Genomic DNA, 23,691 nt, shown 5'->3' on the forward strand with positions numbered 1-23,691 from the left:
TTGCTTATTTATGAACATATTATGATCGATTTTGGAAAATACTTTTATTTCTTACTAAACTATTATCATTTATAAAAAAAATCTTTTTTACCCTCCCTGTTGCAGCAAACCTAAGTACTCATTAAACTAATTCTATTTAAATAGGAAATAAATGTGCTATTTTTATGGAGGCATTTTAGTGTAAATCCAATAAGGTTAATGGAAATTCGCTTAGTCTGCAGGTTTGCTGTGGCGGGGGTATTTGTTTTTTATATTGATGATCCTACAGCTAACTCTGAACTATATCTTGGGGTAGTATAAGGTAGCTGAAAAACGATTTAAATCCGACGGTATTTGAACCTGATGCTACTAGGTATCTCCCACTATACCAGCCCACATTTCTTAACTTTTTGACTATCAAAATTGTTTGCAGATTTTTTATAAAAACAATATCTTGATACAAGAAAAAGACAACTTAAACTAAGTAAAATATAAATAAAGTTTTATATTTTTTTGGCTTAATGTATTTTTTTTATTTATATTACAACTATTATTTTATCCTGTTTTGTATCTAAAATTAATAGGTATCTGCCCACTCCAGCTTCAAAGCATTCTGTTAGAAGACAACTAACTACAAAGGAGTGCTGGGCGGAGGGTAGTTTATGTTAAGGGTGCAACTTGCTGTAGAGCCCTCCTGTTAAACAACTGTCATTATTCATTTGGTTAATTGGTTCTTGCAGAACTTATAGTGCACTTTTTCTTCACGCTCTGAAACAATTGGAGTTTTCCCTAAATAAACCTTTCATTGAATTAATTAAGATCCAGCTATTTCACTTTCAAAAGATTAAACATTTTAACTGATTTAAAAATTTGTATTATGTTACCAAATAATTGTAATTTAAAATATTTTGTTCCATTTAAAACAAATACAACCAAGATTTTTGAGTAATATGTTGTTTATTTAAACTACCACCTACTTGGGGCTTTATAAAACAAGTAGAATCAGGACCAAGTCATGTCTTCCATTTTGCCTGGCGGAGTACGGACCTTGAGGGATCCATAACATTGTGAGGATAAAACCGTAAAAAACACTTCTCAGAACGGCTGGTCCGATGGTCAGACCTTCCGATTCTGGAAATAGTATAATTACCAAGATGCTACCTCACTCGATCAGCCTAATACTAATACAGAGATAGTTAATACTAGCACTAATATTTGGTTACATACTAAACTTTTCAATTCTAAAATATCTGTACTTTTCATTTTGTTTTCTTCATTATCTTTAGTTGATCTGTAGAGCTTGATGTACAACAGCTAGCTCTGTTTATAGATCAAATACTTTGTCCAGTTGGTTGTTCTTGACATTCTCAGTTTGTTTCAGTCCACATATTTTTCCTTAACATTGTATTCCTTTGTATGGATTTTTTTTATCCTCCAGTTCATTCTATTTCAAGTGATAAAGCCAAGAGCTACAATATCAGAGACTGCCTACCTCCATAATGTTCCTTGTTTAACTAGGTTTAAGTTTCCAACATTCCAACATGTTTAGTTGGTCTTTCACTAGCGTTCTCGTTAGATCAATATAGTAATGAATCAGGCAACTGACAAACATGCTAATGTCAAGCATTTTCTAGAATTTGTGCGATCTGCAGGTCTTGGTAATAACAAAGCCCCACAAAGGATCATACTTCATTCTACAGTTATCATTCTCTCATATGGGTTAGAAATAAACTGGTGGCATCCCCATGTAAAATGGTAATACTGTAATTTAATGTTGTAGGACTTTTCTCCATTCTTCTGAGCTCCAATTCACAGCCTCTCCAGCCCAACCTCCAAATACTCTTTACTGACTAAGTGGTATATAATGTGATGTTGATGGTGTTGACAGGTCCGGACGGGTATGGTGAAGGTGAGTGATGGCAAGACTAGACCAACCCCCATGAGACTGCATCTGTCCATGGAGCTACTGAAGCTGCAGAAGGAAGAAATCTCCCCAATAAACAGGAACCACAACCACAAACCATCTCCTACGGACTCTAGGGTGAGTATCTCATTAAAGTTGGGAACATATACCATACGTACCATACATATATACCATACGAGTTTGTATATAACACCTAGACAATAGTCTTGTAATGGCACTTGTGTGAATACATAAAATATAATTGAATATGAACACACTGTTCTGTTCTCAGACATAAATTTGGATAATTATCTTTCATATTTTTGCTTTAACAATATAATTTATGATAAACCTTTTACTTAAAACTCATTACAAATCTGGCGTTAAACTCCTACAAAGTACACTCACCATTTAGTAAGAACAAAGAAAAGTGAAAATAGTACTTATAATTTTGTTTAATATCAACAATGACTCAGATTATCCATAAAATATGGACTGATGCCAAAGAGGGTTTTATGGTTGCCAATATTGAAATTGTTCTTAGATATGTAGGGACAATGTAATTGATAAATTATAGTTTCATTAGCTGATGAGGGAAAATATGCAAATGATTTCGTCTCCTTTGCAGTTATAATTGGTTGGGATTTCATGTAATCCCATTCTCAATCAATTCAGCTAACTTGAACTGTCATATGGTGTTATTTGTGAGATGTATGCACACTGCACAGTGCACAGTACCGCCACCGGTATGCTAATTATTGGCAGAGTTTGTATATTTAGGACTGGCTTTAGCAAGAAATGGCATGATGAGGTGAAGTTGTGCAGTCACTGTCATTCAGACTTTGACAATATTGTCACAACACTGTCACCAGTTGAATTCATTCAAACAGAAAGCTTTGATACCACTGTGTTGAGAACATTCCTCTCTTGGCATTGTTAATTAAGTACCAAAAACTGAGCCAACATTTAGGTGCAAAAACTTGCCTTCATTTAGGTTTCGCAGATAAAACAGACACATGTATAATTAACTAAAAATATTTTCTTAGAACAAATAATTAACATTTTATCAGTAGGCTATATTGATAATAACCCTGCAATGAAAAATATTGAGGGAAACTGTCATAATTTTTGAGTTAAAATGCTACTCGTACAGCATTTTTCTTGCATCTAGCCATTGAAAACCAGTAACAATTTTACTTTTTTGCTAAGTGTACATACTTCAGTGGACTTTGAAATCGCCTGTTTTTGTTTAATGTTTACCACCTGCAAAGTTCAAAACACGAGTGATAGTGGGTCATTTAGTTTTCTTGACCATATTTAAATATTTATGGTCTAAAATAACTTACTTACTACTATTGTTATGAAATATACAATTTTACTCTCATTGAACACATCCAATGAAATACATAAAGTGAATAAAATCACATTAGTTTTGAATTAGACCTCTTTTATTTTCATCTTGTAACCCAAGTCCCAAGGTCTTCAGATTAGTGTGTTTGGTGATCCAAAAATGTTATCTTGGATTAGGTACTTTTTTGCTTCCTCCTCTTCTGCTTTTTTGGCAAAATGATGATGTAATGCTGATTGAAAACCTGTGAAATAATTGTTATAAAAACAAATTTCGGTTAAAATTTCATTTGTTATAAAAGATTTAGTGTTGATCAAAGAATTAGTTTATACAAATTTTACTTTACACAAATTTATTTTTCTACCAGGGGCTTAAACTGGACATGCACTGAATTTAACCTCGCACAAATGATCATTAAAAATCAATAAAAAAAAAAATGTCAGAACATTTTAGTTGTCTTCAGTTAGCTGAGCTTAAATTTACAGCAGTGGACCACTGTAAAGTGCTAGTGGTGCAAAGTTGCTCCTGCGTTAAGCCTGACAGTATAAATTACTTTTATTTCGAGCTCACACATTCATTACAGTTAACTCGGCCAGGATTCAACTGCAGGATTACAGTCTATTCCCTGTTGCTGTCTTCTGTTGTGAGTTGTGATATTAATATGCTTTTGTTTTACTTTTTCATACATTTATCATCAAAAAAGTAATAATTTGATGTAGTATTGTATATTATTTTTCTTTTATACATATATTGTTTTTAACCATTTAAGCATTTTCATAATAGTTTAAGTACCTGCATTCAGTAATCCAAATTGCTTCTTATGGCAACTATAAACAGTAGTTCGAGTGATTCAAACTACGTCTTCCGCCCATTCGCGTCGCACCTGTTTTGTGTCCCTGAATACTCGGTTGTTTTAATGTTTAACGTTTGCCTATCAATGTGCGTGTTCGTGTGTGTTTTATGTACTCAAAAACGACTTTCATATACAGAGGTAAATAACCTGAACAACACCTTGTACGGCTTGAAAATGGTTCCTTGGCAGAACCGAAACTATAGTTGCCACAAGCAGCAATTTAGATTACTGAATGCAGGTACTTAAACCATTATAAATATTCAAACGTAATCTAGAGGCTAACAACTCTTGTAAATAAGCATTTTCCATAATTTTTGTAGGGAACAATCCAAACATCTGTCCTGTTATTAATCAACGTAGACCCAACGACAAATTTACATACTCTACTACATTCACAAAGTTTGTAAAGGTAGCTGGTAGTGTTTAATTCCAATTGAGATTTATTCTGACTCTAGGTGCCATAGACTGTTGGACTACCGACTAACAATCCTATCTAAAAAAAACCTCAATTTTAAATAGTAAAAAATTGTGCAGATAACACAAAATATTTTAAAAAATATAAAAGAAGAAACCACCCTCTGTTGCAGGTGAGGATAGTAGGGGTGACCAGACAGAAGGAGGGAGGTCTGGGACTGAGTATCAAGGGAGGAGCCGAGCACAAGCTGCCGATCCTCATCTCTAGGATATTCAAAGGCCAAGCTGCGGACCAGACGGGGGAACTGTTTGTTGGAGACGCCATCATTAAAGGTGATATTTTGTTTTATACGTCCAATGTAGAAATTTGATCACACTTCATTTGATATTCACTGTGCAATATGGAGTACAGAAGCAATCATCGAATTTTTCCCGTAAAAAATCAGAGTCTGCTCAGTTTTCTATTTTTTTCTATGCTTTATAGTACTTAAGGTCAAAATCCTAATCATTAAAGAAGAATACCAATCTCTAACAAGCGTAGAGACAGAGATAAGTAAGATGTTCTTTTTACATCAACTCGCATGGCAATAAACATGTTTTTTTTGTTATTTTGTGACTTTTACCACACAGTGAATGTGGAATTGAGTAAAACCCTTTTTTCGGAGGTTCATCATTTTTACACACCTTCCTGATACTTTTGGAACTATACTATTAATATTGAAGTCATTGTAGTTTTAGTGCAATGGAATTTGATCTATTTTATGACAAATTGGTAAGTCTCGTAGGTATACACCATTCTACTGAATAAGCAAGACTGATATTGTACACTAGTTTAGGACCTAAGGCATAGCTTTATCAAGGTATAGGAACCCCACTGTTGAACCAACTTTTGAAACAGCAATACCTGATAGAGATTAAACATAATTCCATGCCACTAGGCACTCTTTGCTGATTTCTTGATCAAAGATAGCAGTAGCGAAAGCAAATAGAATCTTTTTTCTTGTTTTATCCATCAACATATAACTGACTGCTCTCGAGTAAAAATATGATAATGCTAAAATGAAATGAGTTTATGTGGAATGGTAATTTTTTTTAAAAATGTGTAAACAAACAAATCAAGTAAATATCCCTTCGATAGTTTATGTATCGCTAAAACCCACATGTAATGCACATTAAACAATCTTACATGGTAATGTGAGTGTGTTCTCGGCCTTACCTGATAAGTAACATATTTCTCAATGTTGTTGTTGATGTTGATGTCAATGTTGTTGTGTTCTCCAGTCAACGGAGAACTGATCACAGCTTGTCAACACGATGAAGCAGTCAACATTCTGAGGAACGCAGGAGACATAGTCATGTTGACCGTCAAGCACTACAGAGCTGCTACTCCCTTCCTGCAAAAGCCAAGTGAGTTCCACCAATCATATATAGCCCTTGACTGTAGATTCACTGCCATGGCGTAGACATTTCATGCCTAAGGTAATTCAAGCTTTCATTCACATATAATTTTATTTACAACACTACCATAGAAACAATGGAAAGGGAGAGGGAGAAGAATGAAACCCACAAACAACCTGTTACTGATAAGACATCCCCCGACCATAGTGCCCGGTAGTCTAGACGTAAACTCCTGCCGGTCACGTTGTTAAAGCTAGGCCTAGGCATGCGTGTTACGTGTTTTAAATGTTTTTTATGTTTTGTTAATATTGTGAACTTTGACGACCGCCGGAAGAAGTGACAATGTCCTAGGGAAAACCTGAAGAAGGCTCCATTGTGAGCCGAAACTAGTTGTTTCACAACCGATTGGATTATCAACATTACAGGTATTTAAACCACTTTAAGTTAAGGTAATGTTTATTTGGTTTTAGAATGAAGTTTTAGATCACCTGACAATCAAAAGGTCACAAGTTTGAGCCTGAGAAAATTCAATAAAATAACTTTATACTTACGAGTCAGTCCTAATTTATGTCCTAATTTAAATTTAAAAAAAACTGTGCTGAATTTTTTTAGGCGCAAGTGTTTTAAAGTTTTTAATATGTTAACACATAAAAGTCTAAGTGAACTAAGAATGACCAAAAGGTCAGTAGCTTTTTGATGGAGTTGTCCCACCTGTTCCTAATGATTGATTTAGTAAATGGTCCTGGCTCATGCGGATGTTATTCAGTAAAAAAGCTTTTCAGGATTGTCTCATTCCATTATTTTCCATCTTGCATAGTTTAAATAACCAATGTCAAGAGGGTATTGCTATAAAGTGTTATTTTCATTTTTTAAACCAAATTTACCTCTACAGGGAAACATATAGTTAAGTATCACATCTTTTACATACCCATCAGCTATTCCTATGAAGATTAAAATGTAAAATATAACTTTATTAGAAGTAAATCCAATAAGAACTACAATTTTTTAAACTATTTTTCTTGAATAAAAACTGGTGTAGTAATCAATGATTCAAAATACAATAAGATTGGATATGGTAAAAACCTCAAAATAATATATTTTTACTTTTATAACCCAATAATAACTACAAATACAATAGTGTTTCAATTTAATATTGTTTTTTTTTTTATAGGGCACCTAGATAAAAATACAGTGCTGATAATTATTTCTGTTGAATGATTGATTATACAAGTAGAATTTTACAAAACTCTAACCAGGCTGACACAATCATCCAATAAATTTTAACCTCAATATCGAACAACAAATAGAGTAACACATTGTGTGAATCTGTAATGGCAAAGTTAAAATTGGATTTGGTAGAAGACTGGGAAGTTATAAAGTATACAAGTTTTGGCACTTCCCTATGGATTGGGTTTAAAGTTGTGTTTGAAAAAAGGAACAAGTAAAAATGCACCTTCAAGGTGATATTAGAATTTAATTTTTTACCTATGATGAAATGTGAGTATCAGAGTTGTTGGAGGGTACTCAAATTCAAATCTGAATGCTGCAAGGTCAATCCTCTGAAAAATGTATCATGTACATTGTCATTCATTCACTACTAAGCTGTTCTCACATACAGGGTCGTAAAAAAGTTCCAGGACAGTTAAATATTTTAAAAAATAATGTAGATAGAGCTACAATACTTGGTACAAAGTTACAGGGCATAAAACTCTATTTTAACACATATTCAGTGATCCAATAACTCTTTAGGAGGACGGCCCACAAGGAGTCGGAAGAAAATCTTAAAAGGAAGCATAGGTCAATATGCACATCAAATTAAAGGTATTTTTTAGTAAAATACAATGCCGAAAACCGCACTTCAAAAGGTTGATCTTGGAAAATGGCAGATGTTCAAAGATTTCTTGAATCCGCCATTTTGAATCTTTGAACGACTGCCATTTTTTACTCAGGCATTCTTTTGAGCTTGAATTTACGGCATCCTAATCTACTAGTGAAGACCTTTAATTTGATGTGCATATCGACCTATGCTTACGTTAACAATTTTCTTCCGATTCCTAGGGCTGTGCCCCCTGAGGAGTAAGCGTATAATAGCAATGTAAATTAAATGAATCTTTGAACTGTCATTTTGCGCAGGATCAACCTTTTCAAGTGCGGTTTGCGGCATTGTATTTTACTAAAAAAGACCTTTAATTTGATGTGCATATTGACCTATGCTTCCATTTAAGATTTTCTTGCGACTCCTTGTGGGCCGTCCCCCTGAGGAGTTATTGGATCACTGAATATGTGTTAAAATCGAGTTTTATGCTCTGTAACTTTGTACCAAGTATTGAAGCTCTATCTGCATTATTTTTAAAAATATTTAGCTGTCCTGGGACTTTTTTACCACCCTGTATATTCTTATTTCAAGAAATCGTTCATAAAATAATTTGTATTTTATTTTTATGTTTGTAGCTTTGAGTTATTGATGTCCTTACTTAGTCACTTTATGCACATTTTGCCAAAGGTGTGGCATCTTCAGAGTTGTAAATCATTATCAAAAATACTAAACTGGAACTACATTCTATTATTTACAGGTGTTTATGATTCACTGTTTTTTTTTTTCACATCAGTTACGCGACAGGTCGATATTACCATTGCGGGTGCACTTCCATCATGATACACAACCATTTGTGGACGGACTGGGGACGAGGGGTGGGTTTTTCACGAATTGTACCTACAATGTTGCCGGTTTTTCACAGGATTGCCTGATTGGCTAGAGTTGGTTTCTATGTCACAAATGGTCTTAAAAATGGTGGAAACACAATTCTCTTAGACCCCAACCCATACTCCAGCAAAATAACCGTTAACTACAACAAACTTACTACAACTAACTGCAACAAAGGACATGCTGGTCTCATTCCAAATTGCATAAATAGAATCCATATCGACATCACCTTTAAAATGAAAACAAAGAAACTAGCAGAACAAATTTCTTTGATTTAACCATTTAAAAAACCACACACAGGAAAAGTAACCATTTAAATCTATAGAAAACCCATCCAAACAGATCTCATGACAATTGCTCAGGGCTGCCTAGAGGAGGGACAGCAGCCCACATGCGCATCTGTGATTGTTTTTGGGGGTGGAGGGGGGATTTTATTTTACATATTGCCCTTGATAATTTATGAAGTTTTTCTATAAGTATCCCTAAAAAGTGTGTTTTTTTTTTGTTTTTTTTTTTTTTTTTACTTAAACTTGCAACACAATTTTGGCTATTCATAAAATTAAAATTAGTTGGGGTTGTGTTGTACAACTTCAGTGGTTTGCTATGTTGGAACCATCGGGAACATGTGTAGTGAAATGTAACGACAAAAGACACTATGAAGTTCCTTGAATTGTAGGCTGCACAACAGTCAATGTACGATCCAAACTGCAAGAATACAAAGATCGTGATTTTAGGAATGCAGCAGCTAACAGGATAAGCAAAGCAATATGGATGGCTATCCCTGATTTGTACCAAACTTTGTTGACTAACGTAATTGCCTAAAATTCCACTAAAATGAGACCAAAAACTGAACAGTGGTACAACTCTCAACAATACACTTTTCATCGTTGACTTTCTGAGGTAAACTAAATCCAAAAGATAGACTATGAAGCGTGGCTCATTTGAACATTCCACGCCTTACAACAGATAATTACAATTACAATAATTATTACTACAATAATTACAATTAAATTACAACACATAGTAATCTATATACCCACCAGAGTCAGGCCCAAGTAAGTAAGCTGACAAGCATATATTCAAGTCCCGTAGGAACCCAGCTCTACTCAAATCGTTGTGATGGATGTAAACTTCCCACGATGCAACTCTCAACCCCCACCCACCACCGCACTGCCGCGTAATCCTAGAGATGTGAAAACAACAGTATCAGTAACTCACAAATATCTTTGAATGGTAAAATGTAGTTTTGTATTTTTTATAATTAGGGTAGCTCTGAAGATGCCACATCTGGGGCAAAGTACCCATTAGTGACTATGTACGAATCAAGAACACAATGTTTTTTTGTAAGCATCATATTTCCTACAATAATGATACACTTACTCAACCACCCTCATTTTGCAGATGAAGAAGAGAGAGTGTTGGACAATGAGGAGGAGACAGCTGGTGAGGGGGAGGGAGGATGGAGACTGAGCCATCACGGATCTACATCATCCATCGCACAGACACAAGTCAGATGGGTGGACATCATCACTGGTAAATCACTTTGAAGATTTAAAAACACAAATTACCCCAAAAAGATAGTATTAGTATTCAGCGTATAAATTCTGATTCACAGGGGTGCCCATCCCCCCCTAGACTCATGACGCACCCCCCCTAATTGAGCAACAGCCCCCCCCTCCATTAATGAGGTACACAACAAATGAGAAACATTATTCCCCCTCCCAGCACTATTTTTAAAATTAAATAAGTTTTATAAATTTTTTAAGATATTGAAAATTCAAACCCAGTTAAATATATTAATAAAGTTATAGTTTTGTCTGCACATTGCTAGGAATTATACATATCTTGGGTTATTTTTTCGTTTTATACATTGAAGAAGTTGAAACATGTCTTATCTAAATTGATGTCCGTCTGTCACAGCCCAGTAGGTATTTTACGCAGCATACTCTAAAGAAAACTAGAGTACCGATTATGATTCTAATGGTTTAATAGTATTCACAGGATTAGCGATAGTGTCCTTAGCTATTAAAATATGGCCTCACTATTTTGGAAATAAAATAACGGAAGATCAAAAACCCAATTTTGTGTGATGTTTCTATTTTTTTTCTCCATGTTTACTACATACATCATTTATTAATAATCTGTTGAGAGGACACGTCACATATAAAATTACGAACATCTGTTTTGATAAAGATTCCCTTTTCTAGCTGTCACTGATATGTTTACATAAATGTTGTTTATGAATACTGTGTATGCCCTAACGATTTCCAATCACGTTTGTAACCATTTCCCATCACGTTTGTAAGCAAATCCAAAACCAAGTGAGATTAAAAACTGTGTGGCTTTGGCTTACATAACGGGTTTGATTTATCACGGGTACTAATATGTAACTGTAAATTAAATTTAAAAACTAGCCATCATCCAGGTCAGGAACCGGAGATTCTGTGTGTATCAAGTTGTACTTGAATTTTGATTACCGGGAAAAGACCGTGAATCAGTTTTGTACAGGACTGGAAAACTTATCTTTCTATATAACTAAAATTAGAGTTTTATAAGTCACCTCAATTTAAGGATTTTTTATTGCCAGACTATCTATATAGCGTTCGTAACCTCTGCTTAACGAATCGTCAGCGTCTTTCTCTTTATGTTGATAAAACGACCCCCTCTCCCTCCCTTTGGAAACATCACAGCTCCTTTGGTGATAATAAAATGGAAACAACGCTTGCGCCAACAATCGTCTGCTCCGTTTTACACTTCTGTCTGCTGTGCGCTATGTTACAACAGATCTAAGATACAACAGCTGGGAAATGATGACGATCCTAATGCTTAGTAAACTGTGATTGAGTGATAACCGTGGTAACTTTAGTAAGGCTGTGATTGGGCAATGAGTAGGCCTAAATATGGCGGCTTGTTGAATTTGTGTAGCCTATGAATTGAAGAGAACCCTAATAAAGAACAGGAGAAAAATTAAAAAAATAACAAGATCGTTATTGTTACTTTAAGAGTGTTTTTATTATATCTAAATATAATTTTACACTTTTTATCACTTATCTATCAATTCCTATGCTGTGATACAGCACCTTCCGGTACGGTAGCCTATCTGTCTATCATCAGCAGTCGCTTATAACACTTTCTAAAGGTTCCTTTAATATTTACGTTATTTATAGCAATGCAGTGTTTCTGTTTGGCTAGTTATTAGTTAAGTTTGAGTTAGCTATAATTTTAAACGTTGCCGTTTGTACAACTAAACCAAGACAAATGATTTGAAATGTATAATAATAGTGTTATTGCACAATAATAATTATTGAGCAATATTGAATTTCGTTTATAAAAATGCAAATCGTGACGTTAATGGCTGTTTACAGCGTTTTAATGGGTTTGTCATCTGTTTTATACTATTTTGGAATAACCGTATTTTTCATTACCCCCTCCCTTTTAACGAGCTTTATGTCAACAAAGCGTTCTGTGCTAAGTCTCGGTGTAGCTTGTGTCTGTGCCACGCGTTATTATCTTTTTCTCAGCATCAGTTGAGCGTTGAGCCATTCCGTGCCCTCCCTTTTATATCTCATGTCTTGCTAATCTTGAATAATAACTTCCTATACAAATCCTAAACTATCATAAAATCCTATTTTAACTAATTGAATTCAATAACATAACTTTTGTTATTAATTAATCGACTTTCTATCTGGTGACTTTGTAATATATTTTTGATTTTCGTCACGTTGAACACTGTTGCAATTAACTTTAGCCACCCCCCCCCATTTGATTTTTGCAGCCCCCCCCCCAAGAATTTCAATGACGCAGTCTGCGTCACAGCCCCCCCCCCTTGTGGGCACCCCTGTGATTCAAATCCTGTGAGCTTCTTGAAGATTAAACAACTACTCTACACTTATTACTTATTTATATTAGCCTTGAGGTACACCATGCAGTTGAGTTGCAAGTAAGTCTTGTACAGGGAGGGGAGAAGGGGGTACACCTCAAGTTGACAATGGGGCTGAGGCAGTAGGCCTAATATAAATGTGTACAAGTGTGTGATGGATTCAAAGATCAGTTAGATCTTTAAAGTAGAATTGTTGCACATTTAAGTTAGCACTTGTAATTTTATTTTACTTTGACAAAATCCCTTATGAAGACTCTCTATGAATTAAGGGATGCCACCTACTAACAGGGTTTACCTTTGTTGATGGCGGTCTTAGAGATGACCCTATAAGTTTGGCAATCTCTGGCAGTCAGCCCAATTCACACAAAAAAATCTCTCAGAACCCTCTCACTCTTTTCCAAACAGACAAACACTACCATTCTTGTGTTGGCATGTACACAGCCTTCTGCAAACTTCAAACAACACTTTCCTACATTTGTTATGTCCATATACTTGTCTGTTAATGGACACATTACCTAATACAGGATTTAAATGAACTATGCTTTAAATTGCACAGCTCTAATCACAGAGCACAATCCACCACACAACTTGGTGATTGAGATCATACAACTCTTATCACAGAACACAATTTGGTCACATCGCAGTAGTAGGGGTGAGCATCAATAGTCAATGTTTTGGAAACATCGACCTTTTTCTATCGATGTTTGATGTCTTTTACATGGACGGTATGGTAGGTTACCAATGGTTTTGTTACATCGATGTTTTTCTATCGATATTCTATGTTTTTTACATTGACAGTATGGTAGGTTACCGAAGGTTTTGTTACATTGATGTTTTTGTCAAACATCTATGTTTTTGGCCATTAATATTGATGTTTTCTATTACTGGAGAGTACAAAAACATCAACGGTTGACCTATCGATGCTCATCCTTAAATCACAGTTTGGTTATTGAGATGATACAACTTGGTGGATGAGTCAAACTTTTGATATTACAACAAGATTGAGCTTTAAAAAGAGGTGTGAACCAGCCAGAATAGTTGTTTGGGGTTTTTAAAAATATTACACAGTTGCATGATTTAAACTAGATGGCTGTATCACAATAATAACTTGTAGAATTTGATTTTATAGGAAACCCAATATTCAATCATTTTAAAGAACATTTTTGATAAGACAAAGTACACCAAAGTCTGTAATATGCCTATTACCTTGTAGTGCAATTTCCGTATGATACTAAAGGCAAAAAATTAAAACCAAAAGATACATTTACCCGATGTTTAACACTATTCAATTGTTTCCAGTTCCTCTGATGATGGCGTATGTTACCCGCTACATTTTCGGCACCGACAAGCTGCGACCAAATGCGTTTGAAGTTAGAGGTTTGAATGGCTCCAGCACAGGAGTCGTGCATTGTGACGATGCAGCTATACTCTCCCAGTGGCTTAAATACATCACAGACAATATCATGGGACTTACCCACTTACAAGTGAGTATCCAATGGCTGAGCAATCTGAAAAAATTTGTAGTTCCAAGCTAGATGTTCACTGCCTCCATTTAAAGGTCTTTCTGGACCCTCTTGTTTTGTGGAGTAGTCAACCTTAACTGAGTGGTTTATTTTGCTTGCCTCGTAGCTAGAAGGTCTAAATGGAAGGAAAAGTCTAAATCTGTTTCCCAGAGCCAGCCTTGTGTGGTGTGGGGCCCAGTGCAAACATTCAGAGCGAAGCCCCCATACTACAAAAATGTAACATCCTACCCAAGAAAAATCTCTAATGTATAAATATTAGTATTTATACTCCCCCGTTTTCTTTTTTCACAATTTGACTTTTGGTATTTTTTTTTTATTTTGCCTCAAGCAAGGGTTCCTCCTAGGTGTGTGGGGCCCTTTGCAGTCGCACCTTTCGCACGTCCCTTAGACCGGCTCTGGCCATACCTTTCATAACCCTTGATCCAGCTTGTCTTTGGGCAAAAATGATCCTGGCTAAAGACACAATGTGATATTAGTCAGTAGCAAAGCTATTATCACATTTATCTATCACTCATTATACTCTCATCTTCACCAATACGCACAATGGTGTGTTGGCATCGTAAAAACTATTCTAATTTAGAAGTTTAGAGTAATTAGACTTTAAGATAAAAAAGATTCATAACGCCATTCATCTAATACAAAGTAACTTGAACAAGAGCCCACTTGTCTTTCTTAGCCTGGTTCCTGATTCAATCCAATTTCCGCAACATATATATGTATAATTTTAAAATGTGACATTTCTGCAGATGAAACTGTACAACAGAAACTTCCCAGCAGCAGAGAGAATCGAGTACATGGGTTGGGTGAATGAAGGAATCCTCAACAACAACCAGCCGTGGCAGAGCTACCGGCCGCGCTTCCTCACTCTCAAAGGCACAGACGTGCTGCTGTTTGAGTCACCTCCGGTGAGTGAGTAGATCAACCCAAGGCCTCTTTTAACCTTTAATTTGTCCACCCACATACACATAAAGCCTGTTCATAGGATGTATCTAGCATTACAGTACAACAATGATCTGTACTAAACAATACTAGATCCGATGGAACTGCTGCGTTTGTTTCACAGTCAATTGCGCTAACGACTGAGCCACCGACTCATTTAAAAAATACCACCTTAAGTTTCAGATCTTAAGGTTTGCCTCATCCAATCAACAAACAAATACAAGCCACCTAACATAGCTTACGGCTGTATTTTTAAATTCCTTGGATGTGACTGGCTTAAGATCCGGGGACCCAATTTAATAAAAACATCACAATCTTAAACTTGAAACTTGACTTGATAGTCACACTTTTAAATTCAATATACTAGAGTATATACCTTTTGTCCATCTTCATTCTAAAATTATAGTCTAGGGATGACTAGCTTTGGGTCAAAGACCCATTTTCAAATCAAGGGCGGTTCCAGGGGGGGGGGGGGTGAGGGGGGTCGTGACCCCCCCCCAAAATATTTTATATATAGATAAACTATTATACCAGGGGAACTTTAATAATTTGTATTGCAAATCGTTCTACCAAATTGAAATTCATTGTAGTCTTTAAACTTGTGGTGAACGAATGGACTAATTACAAACTCTAACCCAAACCTCGGGATCGTTCGAGTCTGACTATTTTTTGTACGTTATGAAAAGTAGGGAAGATCGGCAGACGACGGGCGCTTTCAGCCATATACAGCAATGGCAGTGTCCGATGCTGGCGTTCGACGTTCGGCCGCATTCTTCTTCTTATTTAATTTTTCGGCATTTAATGTTATCATTCATTTTAACCTAGATGGTTGAAAACTTGAATTGGGTATTGGATAAAGAAAAGAAGTTGTATCAATAGTCGAAGCCTGAAAGGTAGTTGAATATTAATTTATCTGAGTTCAGCGAAAGAAATTTGTAATTACAGTAAGTTAATGTAATTCAATGATTACCGTAGAAAATTTTAAAACTTTAAATATTAAATATCATTTGTATTTAGAGCACCTGATGTCATATTTAAGGAATAGCACAACCCAATTGGTATGTTGCTAGCCACGAAACAACAACAAAATGGTAGTGTCTCAGATTTAGATGCGGAAGGGGCGGATTTAATTCCCGGCACAGCCACAAAAACGTTGCACAAAAACTTTATTCTCACGTTGACCCCTTGTAAAATGCCACTGGCACTGGCCTAGAAAAAAAAATAGAACACTGAGAACCAATTCTTCAGGCGGTAGCAGTGACGGGACGCCGACGTCAACGTTAGTTGGGTAGTGTACTTTGTGTAGGTTAAGGGTGCGCTCTACCTCAGCTCAAATTTCTCAATACGAAGCTGCTGAACGCCGATGTCCCTATACCATTGCATTGAACAGCGCCATGAAGAGCGCTTGCAAGCCTTTCGAGTCTGCGTGTTTACATAGTTATCATTCAACTTTTTAGTAAACTAATTCCAGGTTCTTGTTTTTAAGAATCTATTGCAGGTTTCCCGTTTTTTATTTTTTCTCTAAAAATTATTTTAATGTATTAAAACTCATGATAAAAAACGCCTATTTTTACATTTTTCACCAACCTTTGAGCCCAACATTTTTTAAATTATCAAAATGTAAAAAAACGAGAAACCTACAATAACATTTAACGAAAAATATGACACCAAGATCTTTTAAATCGGTTCACAATTGGGGCTACAATCAGGAAGAACTAAAACCCTTACATTTGCGCGAGCCAGACGGGTAGAGCGCACCCTTAACTGTTGCTTACTGGGCAGGTATAATGCAGTCGTGTTGGGTGCAACTTCTTAAACACTTCTTAGATCAAATAAGTTCATGGTTCGGAATCTTGGTCTGATTTTGGACAATTTCTGTTTAGCATGCACACTGGCACCAGTTGAAAGGGTGTTTTCGTAAATCAAACATGCTTGAATGTGTTGTAATGTTGCGGTATTCCTCTAATATTAAAACCACAAGTCTCAATAATGCAAAAACATTACATCATACAAGTTTATTTTTTAACATTTCTTTGACCTTTAAAAAATAAACTGGGAAGCTTGAACACATTAAACTAGGTCCTCAAAATAGCTTAAAAACCACTATAACAACCACGTTATTTCCAAATTTTTCCCGGGGGGGAACCCCCGGACTCCCATCCTTTGCTGAAAAATTTGGAAATAACGTGGTTGTTATAGTGGTTTTTAAGCTATTTTGAGGACCTAGTTTAATGTGTTCAAGCTTCCCAGTTTATTTTTTAAAGGTCAAAGAAATATTAAAAAATAAACTTGTATGATGTAATGTTTTTGCATTATTGAGACTTGTGGTTTTAATATTAGAGGAATACCGCAACATTACAACACATTCAAGCATGTTTGATTTACGAAAACACCCTTTCAACTGGTGCCAGTATTCCATACCCCCAGGCCCTCCAGCGACCCCCCCCAAAATATATGTCTAGGACCGCCCATGTTTCAAATCCACGTCAACTGAGTTCCGTCGTGTCTGCCGTGCAACCTGCGTCTATGTATCTATGCATGGCGTATCTATGTGTATACATGTATCTATGTATTTGTGAAGACTTCTGTTGGATTTATGGACTAACGTCAATTTGAAAATCAATCTTTGACCAAGTACTAGTCATCCTTAGACTACGGTTTAAAGACCGGAGACGGTCAAAAGGTACCCCAATTATATTGTTGTACAATCAGTCTTGGTGGCAATGTTTAAATTTAAATTCAAACGATCAGGGACTTAAATAAATATTATAATGGTCCAAAACAATGAAATGCCAGTTTTCAGATCTTTAAAATTTCCTGATTATTCAAAGGAGTTTATTAATACCATCCGAATCTTACTACATTTTAATTTTATCCTTCTCATAGACACACTTTATCTGACCACTTACCAGGTCCTTATGAATCATAATACAAACTTTGTGACTTTCAGCTCAACATCGGGGACTGGCTCGAGTGCAAGACGGTGTTCAAGGTGTACCAGTCGATGTTGCGGGTCATCAAAGACTCGGAGAACGTGGACGAGAGACAACATTGTTTCCTGATCCAGACGTCGGGTCAGGAGTCTCGCTACTTCAGCGTGGAGACTCGGCAAGAGCTGCTGAGGATAGAGAGTGCCTGGCATTGCTCAGTGTGTGCGGCTGTCATGAAACTGGGGGTCAGTTGGGTTATTATAAGTAGTATTTGGGTAATTTAGTCTTTAGATGCGGGTTTTGGAAGAGTAAAAAGGAAGACCATTTACATTCCTCCTTACCATCCTACCTGTTACCCACTCATTTCAGTTGTTTATCCATACAGGAATCCTAGTGTATTCTCTGGAGTCCCTCAGAATTTAAAATGCACTCTGAATCTTCATAACTATACAGTTGAGGAGTCTGTTGTACTGTCAATGTAGTTATTCCTACATGATTGTTTTGAATTTGTTTTTGCAAAAGAACAGTTTATATGTTTGAAACTCCTGGGACTGGCTCAGTAGAACGTCCAGTTTAATTAACACTTTTTATTAAAAAGTTGAGCTCTAAAATATACCAGAATATTGAAATGGTCTAAAAACTTGCTTAATTATCCTCAGATTAGACTTAGCAACTAGTTTCAAATTTAGCAAAAAAATACATTTTTATAGTTGAATCCTTCCCGGACGGGTGATGGAAATATCCGCCTAAGTCTTTGGCGATAAAGGACGGGTGACGGATATATCCGCCTTCTTTTCAGACAGACTGGCAGGTGCTTGAGCAGTAACCAGATGTTTTGCGGTACCAAGGCGCCACTTTCCTGCTCTCTCCATGGCTGCGCTCTCTCCCGCACTCCCCCCTCTCTCACGCGCCTGCCCTCTCCCGCTCCTCACCCTCTCCCCTCGCACCACCCACCTCTCCTACGCTCCCCCCTCGACGTTTCGCGCTCAACACTACGTTGTCTTTATTTATTGTTTACATATTGTTCTTTATTTATTGCCTAACGTTGTCATGGTCATATCTTCAAAGACGGGTGGCGGATATATCCGCTGCTTTTCTACTCACCCGCAGACGGGTAGCGGATATATCCGCACATTTAAAAACGAGTAAAAAGATTATTTTGACATTATGAAGTGTTCTATTGTGTTTATTTCATGTAGGTATACATGTATAACCAAACACAAAAAAGGAAAATAAATTTATATTTTTTTCTATAATTTTTTCCCGTCCTATATCACGATTTCACCCGTCTGGGAAGGGTTAAGAATGCAGCAATTTTTTACAAAAACTAGTTACTAGTTAGGTAGTTTAAAACTACAGTAATCACCTTTTGAATGCAATCTGTAGATTTTTATACTTAAATGGTATTTATACCCTTTCAAACTCTCTTTTTCAATTAGCTGACGGGGAACGACACCCTAGATAGTCCAATACCAAACAACCTTAAACATTAAACAATTTTAGCTGTCACTAGCAACTCAACTAAGTTGAAGCGTATGTCTCATTACAATATACTGTATCTCAATACTGGTTTCCAGAGTAAAACCTTCAACGTGACGACAGCCAACGGAGGCACCAGCGCTGGCCTCACTCTAGACTGGAACCTTGGGTTTGCGCTGTACGACATCCAGGCCCGGACGTACTCCTGGCAGTACAAGTTCTCCCAGCTGAGAGGCTCGTCAGACGATGGCAAGAGTAGACTCAAACTGCACTTCCAGGACTCAGAAACAAAAGCCATAGAGACTAAGGTAATGGATGTATTAAGTTAAGATGACACCAAGTTTGAATAGGCTATGATAAAACACGTATGACTATAATTTAGGGGTTTTCTTAAAAGCAACTCAATATGGCACAAGAAGCACAAACCTTACACTATGTTCAATAATTAGAATATTTCACTGTCATTGACATATTTCCAAACTCTCGACCAATGAAGGTTAGAGCTAAAAAATAATCAAATTTCAGGTTTAGTGCTGGCTAGGAAGCTCTACCCTATGAACACCATTTATATCTTCCTGCAGAAGCTCAAAACAACAAAATTAATTAATTGCCTTTTGTATATAAATACCGGTAGTCCAAATAAGTCTGCCCATCAAAACTCCACTGAAGTTTGAAAAAGGACGTAATTAATAAACCTAATACTATACAATCTTTTCAATGAGTAAATTAATTTTTCATTAAATATTTAGAATGCTGTACTCATTATAATAAATTATCTCTTTCAATCAATATGAAACGATAGAGTTTCTAGCCACTGTGCACAAGCGAGTAACCAGGATTTTCTTTTGGGGGGTGCTGACATTTAAGGTTCTTCAGGGGGCTTTGTAAGGGTTAGCAACCCAGGGAATATTATTTTGAAAATTTTTGAGCAAAATTGTAGTTTTAAGGCAATTTGAGCATTTAAAATATCTTATTTTGATTCATTACGGACCATAGTAAAATGTAAGATTGAAGTGTAAGACTTAGTTCCTTACCTTTACCGTTCGACAATTAACCATACTATTTACTTTTTTTTTTTTTTTTTTTTTTTTTTTTTTAGGGTGAGGAGGGAAAATGCCTTTACGCACACAGGTAGCCAGCCTGTAGTGTGAGACTCCTGAGTTTATCACAGACTACTCACTAAAAAACCCCCTCTACTCTGTCGGACACAGACCTGGAATTGTTTGTCACATTACTTCAAGTCAGGCCAACATGTGACCTAAGCCCACAGGGCTCGCACCGTTTCTGGCATTATTTATTTTTTGACCTACACCGCATCCCGGTCGAGGTCAAGCTTCTTGGCGCGGAGAACACCCTGGATGTAAAGTGACACACAGGTCCAATTGTCCTCACCCTCCATCATCATCGGTATGACTGTGTCCACCGACAGCAGTCCTACAAACTGTTGAGCCTCTAGGCGGGGCCTTTCCCAATGCTGGCAGTGGAAGAAAGTGTGTTCCACGTCATCGGGAATGCCTGGGCAGTATATGCAATCGGGTGACACGGCTTTGCCCATCCTGAACAGGTACGACCGGAAAAAGCCGTGACCCGTCAGAAATTGGGTGAGGTAGAAGTTCACCTCTCCGCACCGCCGATTAACCCAAGGTTGGACCTGTTGTATCAGTCGCCTGGTCCAGAGCCCCCTTGTCTCCTGTTCCCAGCTCTCCTGCCACAGCTGGAAGGTCCGGGTGCGTTCCTCAATTCTTGCCTGGTCCTCCCCACGGCGCTGATAAATTGCCTTCCTCTCCGCCGCCAAAAGTTTGACGGGGATGACTCCAGCAACCACCAGGACGGCGGGTTCGGACACTGTTCGATAGGCAGATGCTACCCTTAGTGCTGCCTGACGCTGCACTCGGGCGAGCCGCATCCTATATACCTCCTTATTGAGAGCGTCTGCCCAGACTTCCGCACCGTACAGGAGCACGGACTGGACCGCAGACATCAACAGCCTTCTGCGGCTGGACGGTGGACCTCCGACATTGGCCATTAACCGACTAAGGGAAGAAACCATTTTAGCGGCCTTGTCCGCCGTACGGGTGATCTGGTCTCGCCAGCTGAGCTTGCTGTCCACCATGACCCCAAGGTACTTTGCGGCACGAGTGGTTTGGACTTCAACGTTCCCCACCATCAAAGGCACGATGGTGTCAATCCTCTTTTTAGTCAGAATCACAATCTCAGTTTTGCTCAGAGCGAGCGAGAGACCATGTTCTGCCATCCATGCGTTAATGGTTCGCATGACTCGATTTAGTTTCAGCTGGGCAAGCTCAATGCTACGTGCAGCTATTAAAGCCGCAACGTCATCTGCATACCCAACTAGGACAGTTTCCAAATGCATCTCGGATCTCAAGAGGCTGTTGTAGGCGACGTTCCAGAGGTTCGGGCCCAGTATGGATCCTTGAGCAGCACCAGAAGTTACATCCATCGTCCTGGAGCCTTCTCTAGTGTCGTAAATGATGAGGCGGTACCGGAGGTAGTCCTCTATCATGCGCATGAGGTATGCCGGGACGTGGAAAGTGTTCTCCAGTGCGTCCAGCATATCGCACCACCTCGCGGAATTAAATGCGTTTCGCACATCAAGTGTTACAAGCAGCACAACCCGACGGGAATAGTTGTTAAAGTCCTCAGCTCTCATTACGGCTCGCTTTACCTCCTCAATAGCGTCAACCGTTGACCGTCCCTTCCTGAAGCCGTACTGACGAGGGGATAGATTTCCTGCAGCAACCACGGCTGAATTCAGTCGGAAACGGATCAACTTTTCCAAGACTTTCCCAGCAGTGTCCAACATACAGAGAGGTCTGTAAGAGGAGGGTAGGTCTGGGTTTCCTTTTCCCTTCCCCACGAGCACAAGCCTAGCTGTTTTCCAGCAGAAGGGAAACTTCCCCTCGGCCAGACAGGCATTGTACGTGCTCAGAAGGATTTGTGGATTTATTGAAAAGACTTTCTTCAGGGCCTCACCAGGTACCCCATCCGGTCCAGGAGCCTTGTTGTTCTTCAGGGATAGAACGGCCGCCTCCAACTCCTCGAGACTGAAAAGCGGTACGTCGTCCACCCTTCCGAACTCCCGCAATGGGCGCAGTGTGTGAGTCGGGAAAAGGGACTTTACAATCCTCTCCATAGAGGCCCCGTCCATAACGGAAGGTGGAGAGCGGGTGCCAAGCTTCTTGGTTACTATCTTGTACTACTAATTCCATTAAATTTTGAAATGTTCATTGTTAGTTTATAAATTAAAATTTTGAGTACAATTAAACTAATCTCTGGAGATATCACATAAAACTTATCTGTCAGTTACATAATTGTGCCTCTCCCACATATTTAATTTCTTAACATTTTGACATATCCTCAAGTATATTTCTTCTTAAAAGTTAATCAATGTGATTTCTTTTACATTTCGTCCACACAGATATGGCCCCCCTCCACCCTGGGCTGCAGTAATCTTGTTGAAGTGTAGTTCCACACAGATCCACTCATCTTACGAGACCACTGTCCACTACACTTACCACCACTAGTCTAGACATAGGGTTCCTACAAGCAAATGCACAATCACATATTTTGTATATACATGTTTTTTTATAAATTTTCCTAAAATTTTGTTATTAAAATACATAGATTAAGATATTATTTTATACTGTAACACAATCTGTAATGACATTTTATTCACTGTACACAACAGGTCTTTTAGGTAGAAGATACAACATTATAAAAAGTTATAGAAAAAATTGGTGTTCTTTAGTTCTTTTGCAATACAAAACTTTATATTCATAAGAGTTGGGCTGGTTAACAATATGTAAAAACTAAACTTAAAATATTTATATTAGCTTAGTTACTTGGTATTGTTTTACATTCTTTAATTGCTTATATTTTGTTGGTATAATATTATAATAACTAACATTTTGAATATATATTCTAAGTCAATAGTTTATTTTAAAAACTATTTTAACTGTTACATCTAACAGTTCTGGATTACTGAAAAAGATAGATTACTGATTACCGTCTAAAAATATCTGTTTTGGGAGGAGTGGGTATGCTGATAAATTAGAGAAAAAATGCCAAAGGGTTAAAATGAGTATCAGACTGTTATAAAAGTTAATTATAATCTCATAAGCCTGCTCCCAAACTCCATTGCCTCGGTGGTCTGTTTCAGTGTAAAAAACTCCTTTGACATTTCCTCCTTACTGATTTTCGGGATGAAACAGGACAGTATATTCCTCCCTTGCAACAAGGAAAACTGTAGTTTGTTTGGAAGTAATGTGCGATATGTCTTGCAAATGTATATGAATTACAAACATGATATAAAAATTTTCA

The 23,691-nt window shown here is 37.3% G+C and overlaps 1 protein-coding gene across 3 annotated transcripts in view; it reads left to right on the top strand.

The window, feature by feature from the left end:
* LOC128990524 (gamma-1-syntrophin-like) overlaps positions 1–23,691 on the top strand; it is a 128,961-nt gene that overhangs the window by 102,382 nt on the left and 2,888 nt on the right. For 2 of the 3 annotated variants that reach the window (XM_054412919.1, XM_054412920.1), the window contains exons 3-10: positions 1,868–2,020; positions 4,671–4,830; positions 5,779–5,904; positions 10,001–10,132; positions 13,779–13,963; positions 14,749–14,907; positions 17,892–18,116; positions 19,449–19,658. In XM_054412919.1, the coding sequence (XP_054268894.1) occupies positions 1,868–2,020; positions 4,671–4,830; positions 5,779–5,904; positions 10,001–10,132; positions 13,779–13,963; positions 14,749–14,907; positions 17,892–18,116; positions 19,449–19,658 (1,350 nt within the window). Of the gene's footprint in view, positions 1–1,867; positions 2,021–4,670; positions 4,831–5,778; positions 5,905–10,000; positions 10,133–13,778; positions 13,964–14,748; positions 14,908–17,891; positions 18,117–19,448; positions 19,659–22,789; positions 22,916–23,691 lie in introns of those variants that run through there. The other variant, XM_054412921.1, reaches the window with a different exon arrangement.

This window comes from Macrosteles quadrilineatus, unplaced genomic scaffold, assembly GCF_028750875.1.
Source record: "Macrosteles quadrilineatus isolate MER2022 unplaced genomic scaffold, UCM_ALF_1.0 Scaffold_3__2_contigs__length_128488019, whole genome shotgun sequence".
In the NCBI taxonomy this organism is placed as follows: domain Eukaryota; kingdom Metazoa; phylum Arthropoda; class Insecta; order Hemiptera; family Cicadellidae; genus Macrosteles; species Macrosteles quadrilineatus.